Here is a 17,973-nt window from a genome sequence, read left to right as displayed (position 1 = left end):
CTGTTTGTATGTCATCGGCACCATTTTGTGTTTTCTTTCATCTTTTTCTTATTATCCTGTGTAGTAGTTATGAGACTGCGTGCCTGTGTTTAATTCTGTTGTGTTGTTGTCTCTGGTTTGGAGCTTCCTGCTTTTATTTTACTTTTAATTTTGTTGTTTAGCTTTGTGACTGTGTTATTATTGTAACCATTATTTTGTGCTGTCTGCATTATTATGTCCACTTCTTTTTGGTAGCTTTCTTTGGTGAGTGGTACTGCGTTGAGTCTATGGAGCATGTGTCAAAGTGCTGCTTGCTTTTGTGCATGTGGGTGGTTCGAGGATTGGTGAATGGTAATGCCTGTTGCTGTGATTTCTGATATATGCTTTTCTTTTGTTTCTTGATTGTTATATCCGGAAAGTTAATTTGGTTGTTCTGTCCTCTTCCAGTTGTGGATTTTATATTTTTATTTATCTTCTTGTTGTCAGTATGTAGTTTTTCAATTTTTGTTTGTGGTTCATCTATAAAGCAAAGGATGTTATCCATATACATCAACCAATATAATACGTTGTATTCTTTTGCTACTACTTTTTTGTGGATATGATCTGTTCAATATGATTTACAAAAATATTTGCTAAGGCTCCTGAAACTGTGGCCCCATTTGTAATTCATCTTCTTGTAATTTAAATTCATTATTGAACTGGAAGTAATTTTGTTCTGTTATGTGCTTTATTAGTGTGCATACTTCCTTAATCTGTTCATCAGGGAGTTGATTATAAGTTTTCAGCTTCTTAATTTCTATTGTTTCTGGTACTGGTATATTGAAATAATTTGTTTATATATCTAATGAGAGGAGTGTTACTGTGTCTGGGATTTTTGTATCTTTTATTTGTTGTATTAGCTGTGTACTGTTTTTAGTGGTTCTGTCTTCTTGTACTTTGATATATAAAGACAGTAATTTTAACATGTATCCTGCAAGCTTGTAAGTGGGGTATTTTCTGTAATCCCATATTGGCCTCACAGGAAGATTAGATTTGTGGATTTTAGGTTGGCTTTGGAGAACTGGTGCAGTGGGACTGATCTGTATCAACTTTCTTTTCCCTGTCTTATCCAGTATGATGTCCATATTTTTCTGGGTGTTTTTTACTTTTGTCTGAAATCTGTTTGTTGGGTCTGATTTTAATTTTGTAATGCTATATTGTGAGATGAATCCCTGTGTTTTTTCAATGTATTGTTCTTTGTCTATCAGCACTACTGTGTTCCCCTTGTCTGCTTTTGAAATGATAACATTTTCATTTTGAAGTTTTCTCCTAAGTTTCTGAGTGTTGCAGATTACGTGTTTTTGTTGTTTTGTGTTGTTGTGTTTTTATACTGGTTATTATATTCCGGATTCCTTTTCTTACTAGTTCTCGAGTTAATCCAGTGTTGACGCTCCTATTTTCATACCTATCTTCCCTTGTCAAAACACACTCTGCTTCTATAATTAGATTTTCTAATTAATCTTCATCTATTTCTGAATTTACATTGTATTTTACTACTTTCTCCAACAGCTGTCTTGCTTTACTGTTTAACTGTGTGTCTGTAAGGTTCACTAATCTTGGGTAGAATGTGTGTGTGTGTTTTTCTTGGCTGTGTGTAAAGGTATTACGTTGTGTGTGGAATTGTTTAAGTTGGTTGATCTTTCTTCTATGAACTGTTTCCATTCTTTGTAGAGCAGTTTTTGTGTGCTTTTAGACCTTGTTGACTAGATGGGAGAAAACGGTCATACTATATATGGTGTCTGTGAGTTGTAAATGTGTGGTTGCTTTGCTTCAACTGGTCTGAATTTAAAAAAAATTTATTCTACACGAACTGAATAGAAATATACTGTAACCAAACCAAAATGTTCCTGTAGCTCTTGAAGCTCGTTAAGTGAGGCTCCACACAATCAGTATAAAAATGTCTTCTACTGAACAAAAGAATAAAATTGAATCTTTCTCTTATTACACGTAACTAGGTAATAACGTTTGCAATTTACAACGCCTTGCATTCGGCTATAACCAGTTATCATACTTATATCGGTAAAACGTGTGGTGGCAAAAAAACTTCTAAATTTAACTAGAATGATTACACACAGGTACTCGTAGGTCCACAACTATTACCGTCACAGATAGCTACCACAACAAGCTACACGCAACTCTCTAACAAAAAATGTACGCGCATATTTTAACAAATTCTTACACAGTAACAATAACAAAGAAATTGTTTATTCCCATAGAACAGGTAAAATGATGAAATCTCAACTGTCATTCTCACAGTATAGTTCAAACAAAACATTTCGGTGTTGGTACAAATAATCAAGCACAGAGCTTTTAAGTTAGCAAGGAGAATTAAAGGGCTTATTTCAATAGTGGTACAAGTCCATTTTTGTTCATTTTGAGATACAGAGTCCAAAATGACCGCTGAAAAATCTACAGTTGAGATAACAGAAATATTCAAGCATGTGGCGTCTTGCTAGAGATGAACCTTTCTTTCTGTTTGTTTGGATCTTTATTTTCAGAAGTGTTATAGGCAGAAAAGTGGAGATAATGGACTTGTACCACTATTGAAATAAGCCTTTCGGTTGCTCTTGATCACAGCAACCACATCAACACTCCTCTGTGCCTTAACAAGCAACCTCAACTTGTCACACGACTACCACAAATATCCGTGAACAATTTTTCGTACGAATATTACTCTGGAAAGAAGCGCCATTAACATTGCTGAAGATTTCACGCGCTGGCAATAATTTCACAGCAAATCATCCATAACAGATAACTTTTCGGAAAAATAGTGTTTGCAATTAATTGTTAATGAAGATACACTACAGAAATTTCGCCGAAAACAATTTCTAATATTTTTTCTTTCAATACTGGAAGTGCCATCACACGATTTTCCAAAAACTTCGCTTGGTAGCAGAAAAACTAAACGAACACATGTCTTGGATATCCCTAGATACTCGAAAGTTTCTGATAAACGACGCACAAAGTTTTCGACATATTTTCGAGGTACCCTATGTGCATTTTACCGGGTGACAGCGCGTTTAGCGTCGTAGCTTATTAAATTATCACCCCGTGTTCGGAACCCAATTATTATTTTAATTTTACCTCACTTCATTTTTGTTATTTTCAGTTAACTACCTATGTCCTTAGAAGGTTACTGCACGAATGTTTCTTACCCAATTAGGGGATGCTATGGTGTAAAATAAATGGTAAAATTACTGGATTTCGCAATAAGTGTTATAAAATTATTATATGATATATGTCTGTATGGTATGTAGGTGGGTTACAATGTGTTTAAATTGTCATCGGTTCATTCTCATATCAGTTCTTCGATTAATTCTCACATTTATTCTTGAGGAAGATTTGGCACATTCGCTTGAATGATAGCTATCGTAGATATTCCGAACGCCAGAAGCATCGCGCGAAGGTAGGTGTACCGCAGTGACATTTCTTCGTACGAATATTACTCCGGAAAGAAGCGCCATTAACATTGCTGAATATTTCACGCGCTGGCAATAATTTCGCAGCAAATCATCCATAACAGATAACTTTTCGGAAAAATAGTGTTTGCAATTAATTATGAATGAAGATACACTACAGAAATTTCGCCGAAAACTATTTCTAATATTTTTTTCTTTCAATTTATTCGTCTGATATACAGCTAGTAGACGAATGAGGACAACGCTATATCCGTATACGCTGACAACATTTTTGTAGTAATCTTCTACGTACATAGGTATATAAAAAAACAAAAATAACAGTAACAATCGGATTTCGAATATCTGCCGCAAAATCAAAAAGCCGCGTGCTTAACACGGATCATTACAAGCATGTAGTAAAGCTTATTGTGGGGATAAATTGGAGCAAGCGAGTTGACATATGGCAGAAATTGCAGCCTGTTTGTGATACTATTAACACATCAACCTAGTGTAGCCCCATTCACGAACTCTGACAGGCCAGATTTCACTAATTATCTGGATTATTGTCGGCGAGAGAGGTTGTTTCCTGCTACAGAAAATCAGACGCCAAATTATTGCAAACGTTTCTTTTCTAACATCCTTCCTACGCTACCGACATAGCTCCTGTGACAGTCATCCACTCGTATTTGGATCTCTAGACAACATTCTGGGATAACAGCACTTTGTAGATGATGAAACAAAATACTGATTTGCTGCCGAATTTCAAGGCCCTGTTGAATGACAATGTAAGTCTATGGAACAGAGTGAGTGGGGAGCGTATTGTTCAAATTTAAGCATAACTTCAGGCTGATGCCTGCAGTGCGGAATTACTTATTGGCTCAGCCTCTAGGTTTAATACACACCAGAAGACCAAAAATCAGTAAGAACTGCAAAGGATCCATGTTGATGCAGATACTGAATGTTTAGTACGTATAATGAGTGTCCATAAATGGACATAAATAGACTGACTACTGCTCGATTACACTTTTCACCATTAACTGCGCAAAACAGGGGCAATCCGGAAGATGTCTAATAACTGCCTGGAGGGAACTAACGACGAGATAAAGCTAATTTTAGGAAAAGTTGATGCTAGGCTGACATTCTTTGCAAGAATCTTAGGGAAATGTAATTCATCGACTTAGAAAACACTAATTCGGTATTTTATTTTTGAACAATTGTGTGTTGCATGCAACAGTTACCTTTTATTTAATTTTCGAACAACTGCATACTTTCAGCCTTAGGCCACTTTCAAGTACCACGTTAAAGATTTTCTGTGAAAATGTGTCTATTGTAATTTGTATATCGTTCACTCCATGTTTTTAGTTTTAAATAACCAATGATATTCCAATATGCATTTTTTAAAAAATACGTTTTAAGAGCATGCCTGAAAATGACCTAAGTCTGATATTCTACAATAAAACGAAAATAAGGCACAAATTATCGGTTGTAGACATAATTAAGTCAACCAATGTAATCACCTGCAGGCACACAACAAAAATACTCGGTCGACGATTCGTGAGTATTACTCGTCCTGCTGGGACTCTTATCACGTTGTATTAGTGGAAGCGACAGAGAAAGACTGCACTCTTCGTCACGTGTTCCCGTAGAAATCACAGGCACGGCAAGGAGATACTGATGAGACCTCACTGGCTAACGACGCGAGTGTGGTCTTATACTTCATAGAAACGTTTAAAATTAAAACTGCGATGATGTACGCTCGAAGACGGGTCGGAAAACATATTACTTTCTTCTGTAAAACCCAAAGGGAAACGGTGAAACTATATTAGCAGCAAAAGTACACGTCACTACACAATGTAAGGTGGCTTGCGGATTATGGACGCAGTTGATATTGAATCCCATTTCCTATTCTCTACTACACATCATTTTATTACACATGCCTTAATCACGTACTCCACTGTCACATAGTTTCAGATGCCTAAAAGAAAATATGCAGAAGTACTAAAATTGCTCATTTATTCTGTCGATCACTAATTGTGTTATTATTTCTAGATTTTAAACATGCTGGAAGAGCAACTGTTGAAATACTTCACGATAAAGGATGACAGCCAAAACAGTTGCCGGATAAAAATTTATTAGAATTCTTGACCGAGGTTTCGGCATGTATAAATATACCTTCATCAGAAGTAAAAAATCTAAAGTCACATCATGCAATGGAGATTAATAAACAATTGTGCCAAAGGCGTCGTCAATAATTAAGACATCATCTCCATTTGTACAACATGACTGTAGCCACAGTGTCAATGCGAACAGTTTAGCACCGGTACTTCGTCTATTGCATGATGTAACTTTAGATTTTTTACTTCTGATGAAGGTATATTTATATATGCCGAAACCTCGGTCAAGAATTTTAATAAATTTTTATCCTGCAACTGTTTTGGCTGTCATCCTTTATCGTGATGTGTTATTATTTAACAGGCCTATAGCAGCGTGTAATTAATTTCATTCCCTGGCTAGATAAGTTTAATATTATCGAACAGTTGTATTGATGGCTAGTGTAAGACAAATTTGGTGTGATATGACTGCGTTTTTTTCCCAGGGTACTTTTCCATTGGTGACTATATCGACGAGGAAGCGCTGAGCAAATGGTTGCGACCAATGCGCGAAGACATCTACTGGGGGCATGTGGTGTTTGCTGTCCGCAAATGCTGGCCTTACCTCGAGCAGCTCAACGACATCATCGACAGACTCTTCGAGGCTGGGATTATAAGCGCATGGCAGGGACAGGTGTGATTACGTTGTGTCTAGGCTGACACTTGGTGTCTAAAATTATAGATCGTAATCGATATTCATTTATGTCAAAATAGTGCTTTTAACTTGGCTTTAACAAACAATTGTCCGTCGAGGGTCTATCATTATAAAGATGTAAAGAATCCTAAGTCAGTTCTTACATCTGAATAAGAATATCAAATATGTAGCCCTGAGTGTTATTGTAATGTACATTGGTCTAACAAAAGTCAAGAGATAGCGAGATGCACTTATACAAATGGCAGTAGTAACGCGTATACAAGGTATAAAATGATAGTGCACTGGCGGAGACGACATTAGAACTCAGGTGATTCATGTGGAATGGTTTCCGACGTGGTTATGGCCGCACGACAGGAATTAACACAGTTTGAACGAGGAATGTTAGTTCGAGCTGGACGCATGGGTCATTCCATTTCGGAAAACGTTAGGGAATCCACTATTACGTGGTCCACAGCGTCTTGAGTGTGCCGCACAACGCAGTGATCGGCGGCTTCCACTTAGCATAAAGTTGTTAATGCATAAAAACAACAGTGCATGAAGTAACGTCAGAAATGAATGTCATACGTACGACGAACGTATCCGTTTGGACAGTGCGGCGAGATTTGACGTTAATGGGCTATAGCATCAGGCGACCGACGCGAGTGCCTTTGCTAACAGCACATCGCCTGCAGCGTCTCTTCTACGCTCGTGACCATATCGGTTAGGGCATAGACGACTGGAAAACCTCAACCGGGGCAGATGAGTCCCCATTTCAGTTGGTAATAGCTGATGGTGAGTTTCGCATTTGGTGCAGATCCCAGATGCACTGTGCTAAGCGGTGATGGCTCCATAATGGTGAGGACTATGTTTATATGGAATGGATTGGTAATGTTAATATTCCGCTATTTGCAAACCATTTGCAGCATTGTTACCCGGGACACTCTGAATTTTCGTATCAGGTCTGTTCTTTCGGACATTTCCGCAAGAACAGATATCATATATACATACACAAAGAGGGAGGGACGGCCACTAATCCCTTCTGCGCAAGTGAACATATACGCTAGACCTCGTACGGGTATCAGCGAAATGCTACAAGTACTGGGGACAATGGACTGGAAAACTACATCAGTAGTGTGTGGAGAAGTTGAAAATTTGTGTTGGTCAAGGATCGAATGCTCACGTCAAGTACTTGAGTTAAGGTTATAGTCGTGTTTGCAGCAAGACCAATATCTACATGGACGTGATGACTTCTGATGCAGCATGGATTTTCAGCACTGCGACACTTGTCCTGGCTTCTCTTGAGGCAGCAGAGGGCGGTGCGCCGATAGTCGTGCACTCACTGGGACCAGTAAACGAGCAGCACCACGTCATCTTTTCAATGGTTTTGAGAAGGACAAACTTTGCCAGATTGCATTCGTCATAGTCATACACAGCTAGAACGCATGTGATGGTATGGCTTCCCATGGATGCATACGACAATCATCTCCGGTTAGCATTTGCTGTATTTTGTCAGCAACCGTTGAATTTCTCTTGAATTAAGAATGTTGGGTGTGTCTTACATTCGGGGTTTATGTTGTTAATCCTCCAGCAAGATAATGGAAAACGGCATGTTGTCCGTTCTATTATGGAATGTCTCAGTACAGAGGGTGTTCAACTGTTGCCCTTTGCAATACGTCCTTCAGATCTCTCTTTCACTGAAATATGGTCAGGGATTGCTGAAGGATTTTAACGCCACCATTCACCAGCCACAAAAATTAATGAACTCTGGTGTGAATAAACATGAACTGATTTACCTGTAGCTTTCATCGAAGTTCGATTTGATATATAGCCAGATTATAGGTACAGTTACTGCCAGTCCTGACAATTCTGTGTACAAAATTTTGCACCCTGGTAGCTGACTACAAATTTAATCATATTTTCTAGCAACTGTAGTGTACACCCACAATAATTATAATTTCGTTATTTGCTATCCTTCTTTCTATTGGAGTTTTCATGGCCAGCAGTGTGCGTATCAGAGAGCCGACATAGAGCGCTGTAAATGTCTTTTGCAGGTATCTCGCAAGTGGCTGGTCCCACGAGTGCAGCTGGCGGCCCAGGTAGGGTTGCGCTCGTACGCGCAGGCGCCCGATGGACCAATCAAGCTGCAGCTGACCCACGTGCAGGGAGAGTTCGCTCAGCTCATCCTCGGTCTCTGCCTGTCGCTGGTCGTGTTCCTGCTGGAGATCGTCTACCACTGGAAGACTATCGGTGCCACAGGGTTCCAGCTTAACTCCACGATTAAGGTGTCACTCAAGATGAATCGTCGAGAGGGTTCTCTGAAGGAATAGGCGCGTGCAACTGTATGGCTGTCAGCGACACACTGGACCTGTCACGACTTAATCTATTACACTGACTAGTGTTATTCATTAATTCACCATGCTAGCATAGTAGTTTTGAAGCTCATATCACCCAAGCAGTAGGACGGCAGTAGGCTCTAGAGCATCGATTAATCAAAATAGTTGGGAAGTGCGGTTATCCAGATTATTGTTTTTTCGGGCACCGGATAATTGATGAAAACATATCGCACCAGTGTTCATAGCAAAGCGAAACAAAGAACCATTGAAACAAACACAAATCAGTACAGACGTCTTGCAAATAACGCGAAGAATGGATTACACTGCCTCGTACGAAAAGTTTAAAATTTATGAAAATATATCGTACCAGTGTTCATAGTGATATAAAACAAAGACACATTGAATTAAACACAAAAGAGTACAGACACCCCACAAATAACACGAAGAATGAACTACATAGCCTAGTATTAAACGCTCAAAAAATGGTTTAAATGGCTCTGAGCACTATAGGACTTAACTTCTGAGGTCATCAGTCCCCTAGAACTTAGAACTACTTAAACCTAACTAACCTAAGGACATCACACACATCCATGCCCGAGGCAGGATTCGAACCTGCCACCGTAGTGACCGCACGGTTCCAGACTGTAGCGCCTAGAACCGCTCGGCCACTTACAAGCTCCAAATGGCAACTAAAGAAAAACTACAGTTTAGGAGAAGAAGTCTATCTTATGAATTTCCTTGAAATATAAGACTCGTTCTTTTACCGCTAAATGTCACAAGCAGAACAAAGACATTATATGGGCAGCATCACTGTTTTCTTGTTGTTCTAACCATTGGTAAAGCTGTCTCAATGCAGTTTAAATCTTCCTCAGTGGACGATCCGTTTTCATCATAGTCGTTGTCGTTACGCTCTTCCTCCACCATCGATAACACTAGCAAATCTTTCATCATTTGTCAATGCATGATTGCCGGGAACATCATCACCATACAGCATACTCGAATACTTTTGTGATCGTATTCTTCAAATTCTACAGATTCTTATATCAACCGGGTTAGTTCATATACAAATTGGCTCACGCTTGTGCACTGCGGTTGTTATAAGATAAATATACATAACAGCATCCAGTTCATTTAAGTATAAAATTATGATTTCATAAGAAATATTAAAACCAGTTCATCTTCATTTGGGGCATATAGAAATGAAATGATCGTATGACGTCATTGGTCAGGAGACCCCTTATGAGATTGTTCAGCCACCTATTGCAAGCCTTTCTATTTGAAGCCACTTCAGTGAATTGCGTGTCGATGACGATGAAACGATTATCAGTACACAGTACCCGAGCGCATAAAATCTCTGACATGGCCGGGAATCGAACCCGGACTCCACGTGTGACAGTGATCCACGCTGACCACTTTTTCTTTTTTTTAATTCGACAAAAGCATTAACAAAAATTATTCAGCTGCAGAGGTGTACGATGCACTTAGTAGTTACATACTTACATTCGTATCGTGTTCCTGGGTTCTGGTTGTGAGAAGAAAGTAGGTAACGCTCTAATTTATCACGGTAAGTGCGGATTATATGGCACACCGTTTACAAAATGAACTTCCTTCAATGATTCTGCAGTACGGGCAATACAGTCGTTAATATCCACCAAGTACTTTCCATTTCAATCGCCTATTAAATTACCGACTTTTCATTGCAAAGTCTGATTGTCACCATACATTGTCCAGCATTAACCATCTGCTGTACATTCAATGGGTACTACAAAGAACGTGCCTGAAAAGATACTTTTATTTTATATATGCAAGATACATCTTGTGTTGTCAAAAACAGAACATAGATATCTCCTGATTTGTTTAAAAAAATTCTTTAGCTAGGGTGACTTAATTATAAAACTAAATAGCAAAGACACTGTTCATTGATATGTCATTGGCTCCTACCATAGATATAAGTGCAGCTGGGAAAGGGGGGAATTGAATGAATAGCTGTTATGGGTTAGTACATCTTGGAAGCTCAGTAGGAAAAAATTGTTTATTAGTAGAGCCTGGAGCAATATGTGTGTAATGATAAAGATTAAAGTTTTAGTAATTTCCATTAATAATAAACTTAACACAGCAAATGATTTAATAACTAAATCCGATAAAGGTTGTTGTCTAGTCATTGCTGATGTTTCTGAGTATATTTCTAAAACTGAAAATTTCTTCAGTGAAAACAACATATCGGAGCTGCATGATGATCCGACTCCTAAATTACAGCCATTAACAATGCAAAATTCCTTATAAAACCTTTCCAAAAGAAACTACTCATCAATATGAACCCTCATCCCCATAAACTTCGGTGCCATTTCATAATTCATAAACCTAATCATCCAATACGTCCAGTCTCCAATAGCATGAATAGCGCATATCACGATTTGGCCCGATTGCTACACGAAACTTTGAAAAAATCTTTCGTTTTCGAAAATAATTATTCCGCTCCTAACAGCCACGTTTTGGTCCAAAATATTAAAAACTTAGTATGCAGTTCCTTAGATATTAAAATTCTTTATACCATTGTCCCAGTACATGAGACGCTCATCATTGTGGAAGAAATTTTACGTCCATTTAAAAAAGACCTATCAGATGAACAGATTACCGATTTTATGAATCACATTAATGTCGTTGTCAAATACAACTACTTTGAATTCAACGGAAAACTGTACCAGCAGACTGATGGGCTCGCTATGGGCAGCCCTTTAGCCGGCATCCTTGCCGACATCTTTATCAATTCCTTGGAAAAAAAAGCTGTTTAACCGTGTCTCAGCCGCTTCACTAGGTATCCTTTCTTACACAAGATACGTTGATGATATTCTAGTCATCTGTAACGGACCCGCCGATAGAATTGATCATATATTTAAACTTTTTAACGACCTCCATGAAAAAATTTCTTTCGCTATTCAACTCGAAAAACCGCCAATTACATTATTTAGACTTGACGCTTACAATAGAAGACAATAACATCACTTTCAATATTTTTCGAAAAAAAACGTATACTGGCCAAATCGTGCCTGCTTCCTCTTTTCATCCACAGTCTCAAAAAATGGCCTTTTTTCACTCTGCCGTCCACCGAGCCACCTCCATACCACTTTCAACAGAAAAGTTTAATGAGGAGATTAATTTACATAAAGCCATAGCAGTCAATAATGAATATACGCGTAACATAGTGGACGATATCCTAAAAAAGAAAACTGCAAGAACTACCACGCTCAACACCTCATGCACTGAAATTAACCAAAAAAACCCTTTTTCTATTCCTTTCATAGGACCCATTTCCAATCAGATTCAGCGCATGCTTCGCAACAAATACAACTGCAATGTTTCCTTCCCTACTAATAATAATGTAAAGAGAAATTTCGTTCATAATTTGAAATCCATTCGCTCCCCTACAGAAAGTTCTGGCGTTTATAAGATCATCTGCGATACCTGCTCCTCCTATTATATAGGGCAAACTGGACTTGCTTTCACCATCAGATATAAAGAAAATCTTTTGAGAAAGTACGGCACCAATCCCCTAAATTCATTCTTTGCCGATCATCTCTTAATTACTGGACACGTGCCTAAAGCCATAGGTGATTATAATATTCTACATACCGAAAAAAGGGGCGTAGGTTAGAATGTCTTAGAGGAATTGGAGATTTTCAAACACCTCTCTCGTCATGATGGCCTCATTCTCAACGAACAGCTGCAGCTGCGAAATAAAAACTTTTTCGACTGTATAAAGCCATTGCTTGATCTTTGATTGAGATTTCCTCATGCAGTTTACCGAAATGTTGTTTTCCTGTCACATCTTTGCTGTTTTCTTGTATGTCATAACTAACGTTTTTTACGTTAGAAAATGTGTCTCTCTTTAAAGCACATAAATATGTAACTTCATCCTATTATTATTAGTGGTTACGTTATTCCTGAATCAGCTGCATCACAATTTCATGTTCCTAATTTTGAATGTACAGTAGCCTAGTTGTTTCTGCGGCTACTAGATGGCGCTCGTAGGAACACCATGTTTACTTGCCCAAACTTTCTAAAGTGGGTACCTCAGTCTTGTTGCAACCCTTGTTCACAGTACGACCAGCCCTTAACGGCTCGCCATTTCACAATTATTCATGACGTAACCTTTTTGGCTTAGATATTTTTTAATGTGTGACTTGTAAGTACTGCATCTTTTCCAGTCAGTACAAACTTTAATTTTATTAATGTATTATATATCTAACATCTTTTAGAACAGTTAGTCTAATTCTGAAGACGACGTTCATAGTAGCGTCGAAACCGGGTCAATTTTGACTTAATATTTGTGACCGAGGGCTTATTTGTTATAATATAAGAAGTACCAAAGATTTTTCTCTGTGCTCTTCGTACATCCATAGTTGAAATGGAGGACAGTGGGACGTCAGCTAGTATAAATTTATATTCAAAATGAAGAAATTCCCCCAACTGTATTTCAGGTGTCGATTTTATTTTGGCAACTAATTTCAGCGTTGTAACAACGTCATCTTCATGCCCATACGCTTGTTGACGTCAACTGCGTGTGGCTGACATGGTCATGTACCTACTGACAAATATTCTATTCTATTTTTTAAACCGCGGCAGTTGAGAAGATCTTGTCTATATGCTACTTAGTTGTGTATGAATTACATTATTACTCTACTACGCACCAATAATCAGTTGATGAAATAAATTAAGAAGAAATATTACCAAACACAAGCAGCAAGTTAAAGGTATTTTGAAATAGATGCTATCAGCGACTAACAAAAATTTTCAATATGGAGAATGTTGTTGAGACATTTACCAAAGTCAGTTCATTTGCAAAATCCTGTGTTCCATTGTAATAGGCCTTTGGTTGGGTTGTGATAATGGTGTTTGACTGACCAAATACGGATTAACCATCCGCATGTTATATAACTAGTTTTAGAAATATGCTGAATTTTACTCAAAACGGAATTCTGGTACTGAAGAATTAGCAGTATGCTCGAAAAAGCTTTGATATATTGCACAGCACTCATAAAAAAACCACTGCTTCAAACGCAACTTCATGTCTCAGGACAACAAAAACAGTAAAAATGGCATAAACTTCTTTTGGTGTTCTCTGGTGCTGTTTCGTTCATGTGATTCCGATCGCTCGATTGAAGCAGAGATCAGGTAGCAACAGCCGTTTGTAGGTCCCTGTCCTCCAGGTACAACACTCTCCTCTGTTTCAGATAGTGTCTCACATCCTAGTATAATTCCCTCAGAACCGTGTGATTTAAATCTACATTCCATTCCCTTTTTTTGCCTTCATTAACGATCCCTTTACAGTCTCTTATCAAGAATCTATCCATTCTGTTCAGCTGCTCTTTTACGTTCTTTGGTGTGTCTTGCAGTATTACAATGTCATCGACAAACCACAAAATTTTTGTATGTTCTCCCTAAATCGTAATTCCGTTTGAAATTCGTTCTTGGCTCACTTCACAGTTTGTTCGTTGTATAACTTGAGTAATATGAGGGATAAGCTACAATCATGCCGCTCACCCTTGTCAATCACTACTCTTACCTTTCTTGACTATTATGACTATGGTTCATGTACAAGTGACTGCTACGGTCGCAGATTAGAATCCTGCCTTGGGCATGGATGTGTGTGATGTCCTTAGGTTAGTTAGGTTTAAGTAGTTGTAAGTTCTAGGGGAATGATGACCTCAGATGTTAAGTCCCATAGTGCTCAGAGCCATTTGAATCATTTGAACTAACCTCTTGGTCCCTATATTTCAGTTTTGTGAAAATCTTTCTCTATGTCTACAAATGCTGTAAATATAGTTTTGCCTTTCTTTAGTGTGTGTTCTAACAGATTTCGTAGGGTCCGTATCGCCTCGCGTGTTCTTCTACATTCCCCAAGAACCCAGTATGATCTTCCTCAAGGTCGGCCTCTGGTAGTATTTTTCCTTTCTTCTAGATATAATTCGTGTTACTATTTTATATTTTACGATCATCGTTTATTAAACTGGTGGTCGACAGTATTCACATCAGTCTGCACCTGGCTTCCTTCGAAATGGCTGCAGTCTGGAACCACGAGACCGCTACGGTCGCAGGTTCGAATCCTGCATGGATGTGTGTGATGTCCTTAGGTTAGTTAGGTTTAACTAGTTCTAAGTTCTAGTCGACTGATGACCTCAGACGTTGAGTCCCATAGTGCTTAGAGCCAATTGAACCAACTGAACTTACGAAATGGAAGTATTACATTATTCCTGAAGTCAGAGGATATTTTTCACCTGCCTCGTACCTCTTCCACACTTTGTGAAATAATTTTGTCACAGCTGGCTCTCCCAAAGTATCTCAATAATTCAGAGTGAATTGCGTTTACTTCAAATGGTTCAAATGGCTCTGAGCACTATGGGACTTAACATCTATGGTCATCAGTCCCCTAGAACTTAGAACTACTGAAACCTAACTAACCTAAGGACAGCACACAACACCCAGCCATCACGAGGCAGAGAAAATCCCTGACCCCGCCGGGAATCGAACCCGGGAACCCGGGCATGGGAAGCGAGAACGCTACCGCACGACCACGAGATGCGGGCAATGGCGTTTACTCCAAGGGCCTTGTTTCAGTTACGGTTTTCTGTTGTTCTCTCTAATTTTTCTCGAGGTATCATATCTCTCATCTCATTTTCACGAACGCTTTCTTCTCTTTCTATTTTGTTCTGAACCCTGTTCCCCTTATGGAGACCGTCTATATATTTCTACCATGTTTCAGCTTTCCCTCCTCTGTTTACGATGGACTTGCCATCTGGGCTTTTGAGATTGATGCTGTTGCTTCTCTTTTGTCCAATGGTCTCTTTAATTTTCTTATTAGCGAGATATATCTAGCGCCTAGTCCTGTAACCATTCCTGTTTAGTGATTTGGTAGGTTCTCTAGGTAGTTTCTTACACTTCTTTATTTCCTTTCACCAGTTGCTGCATTTTTCACATTTCTCCTTTCGTCAGTTAAAATTAGTATCTCCTGAGTTTTACAGATATTTGTACTAGGCGTTGCCTTCTTATCTATGTGATGCCCTGCTGTCTTCCCTATTTCATCTCTCACAGCTGTCCACCCCAGTAGCTGAGTGGCACCGGCACGGTAGCTCAGCGTGTTCGGTCAGAGGGCTGCGTGCCCTCTATAATGAAAAACTGCGTCAAGGAATCAACGATCAACTTGAATGGATGACTTCTGACGTCCGTCCAGACCAAACGCAACGAATTATATCGAACAAAACGAAGAAAAAAAAGTGGTCAGCACGACATAATGTCAATTTTAAGGGCCCGGGTTCGATTACCGGGTGGGTCGGAGATTTACTCCGCTCAGGGACTGGGTGTTGTATTGTCTTAATCATCATCATTTCATCCTCATCGACGCGCAAGTCGCCGAAGTGGCGTCGAATCGAAAGACGTGTACCCAGCGAACGGTCTACCCAACGGGAGGCTCTAGCCACACGACGTTTATTTTTATCTCTCAGAGTTACTCATTTGTCTTCTATTGTATTCTTTCACATGTTGTCGTCTAACGTTGTCTAATGTCTCCTCTGAAACTTTCAGCAGTCTCAGTATTCACAACTTGTAATTATTACTTTGCATGGAGTGGTAATAATTATCAACAAGCTGGGCTAGCTATTGCTTCACCACTATCTGACAGAATAGCAGACATTTTCATGGTTCAAAATGGTTCAAATGGCTCTGAGCACTATGGGACTTAACATCTGTGGTCATCAGTCCCCTAGAACTTAGAACTACTTAAACCTAAGTAACCTGAGGACATCACACACATCCATGCCCGAAGCAGAGTTCGAACCTGCAACCGCAGCCTTCACGCGCTTCCAGACTGAAGCGCCTAGAACCGCACGGCCACAGCGCCTAAAGCTGAAAATGTTCTGAAACCAGGTAGGCTGCTTTAAAAAAATAATGCAATATAAAATATCTATAGATGATAACTGTAAAGGATGAGCCAGACAATAAGGGATATTACTTTATTATATGAGCCTCCAACCGGTAACTTCATTTTTCCATTGCGGTCAAGCCACGGCCGGCAGTGTTAGCTGCCTGTAAATTCTTTCGTCCCACGGTCTACTAACAGGAAGTCAGCACCGATGAAGGGCACCTTGATCACGCGCCTCTCTCGTTTGCTTACGAGGTAACGCCGCCCCAGGCGTCGCTTAGCAGGCAACGCTCTGGAAAGTTGCATGCCGCCCGCACGGTTTGCTCGGTCCTGACCAATCAGGGCGGAGGAAGCTGCGTGGTGCGTCGAATATACCCGGCCGCCCGTCACCGGGCCCGCTCTCTTGTATTCTTGCTCACCCGCGAGTCGGATGCGCGCCCTGTAGCATTGAACATCTCCCGCTTCTCCCGGTGCTGCGGCACTGCGGACTTAGTTTTGGCAGACAACCACTTTCGGTAGCTTCGCGAACAATGTTCGCCAAATTGTAAGCTCTGGCTCACCCTCTCCTCCCTAGGCCAATGTAGCCCCTTTTCATCATGCTTTAGCCAATAAATGGCCTTTCTCTAAAAATTACCCTATTATTCAACAACGCCCACCGCCTGCCCATACTCCCCATCCTCCCTACAATTGGTGTCAGAAGTGGGATCCGTTCCCGTAGTGACTTTGTCGCTACACTAAATTTTTCCCGGCAAGACGCCATAAACTTCGCGCATGGAATGCGCCAACCGACCGCCACGTTTGCTCCACGTGGGTCGTGGCTGCTCCACTAAACATGCACAGGGCGCGGGCTGCAGCGAGGCAGCCCGCGCTAGTCAGCCACGTGGGCCGGACGCCGCCGCGCTGACCGCTGCCTGAGTTCGAGGGGCCTGCGCTGCGCTGCGCGACCGACCGGGCCGCCGTCATCCGCCACCCGCCGCTGTCACCCAAGCGCCAAGGGCCTGCCGCCATCGCCGACTGGCCGAGCCAGCGCCGTCCGCCGCCAACACATTTGCCGCCGCCCGAGGGTCCGGACGCCGCCGCCGCCGCCGCCGCCCGCTGCCGCCCGCCGACCACCGCCTGCCGCAGCCACTGCACCAAGCCGTCGCCGCCGCTAATGCGTCTTCCGCCGCTGGATTGAGAATCTTTGTGGCCGTCCTTTTTTGTAACAATCATTACTCTTTCTGGTCACTAGCGTCCCATAAAATTGTAAACATGCCGATGGGAACACGAGCGACGGAACGGGATACCCTCGCAGAGGCACCTGCCTCGCGAGACCCGCTCGAGGCCATAAATGCGCAAATGCGCCAGTTATTCGCACAAAATCAGGAGCTACTTGAGCAAAACCGCGTCTTGAAACAGACGCTGGAAGTTAGTGCGCGAACTTCCATACCTGTGGCTAGCTCCACCCCTGTAACAAATGCTCAAACCGAGGCAACTAACACTAATTCTGTCTCTAATACAAACGCAACAATTTCAGCTAACATGG

General features: G+C 40.6%; 1 protein-coding gene across 1 annotated transcript in view; it reads left to right on the top strand.

The window, feature by feature from the left end:
• Positions 1-8,527, top strand: part of LOC126159753 (glutamate receptor ionotropic, kainate 2-like) — a 69,144-nt gene extending 60,617 nt beyond the window's left edge. The window contains exons 6-7 of the mRNA XM_049916573.1: positions 6,013-6,200; positions 8,252-8,527. Of these exons, the coding sequence (XP_049772530.1) occupies positions 6,013-6,200; positions 8,252-8,527 (464 nt within the window). The remainder of the gene's footprint in view (positions 1-6,012; positions 6,201-8,251) is intronic.
• Positions 8,528-17,973: the final 9,446 nt, after the last annotated feature.

This window comes from Schistocerca cancellata, chromosome 2, assembly GCF_023864275.1.
Source record: "Schistocerca cancellata isolate TAMUIC-IGC-003103 chromosome 2, iqSchCanc2.1, whole genome shotgun sequence".
Classification (NCBI taxonomy): domain Eukaryota; kingdom Metazoa; phylum Arthropoda; class Insecta; order Orthoptera; family Acrididae; genus Schistocerca; species Schistocerca cancellata.
Note: the sequence above shows the minus strand (reverse complement) of the source record. Positions and strands in the feature narration are given on the sequence as shown.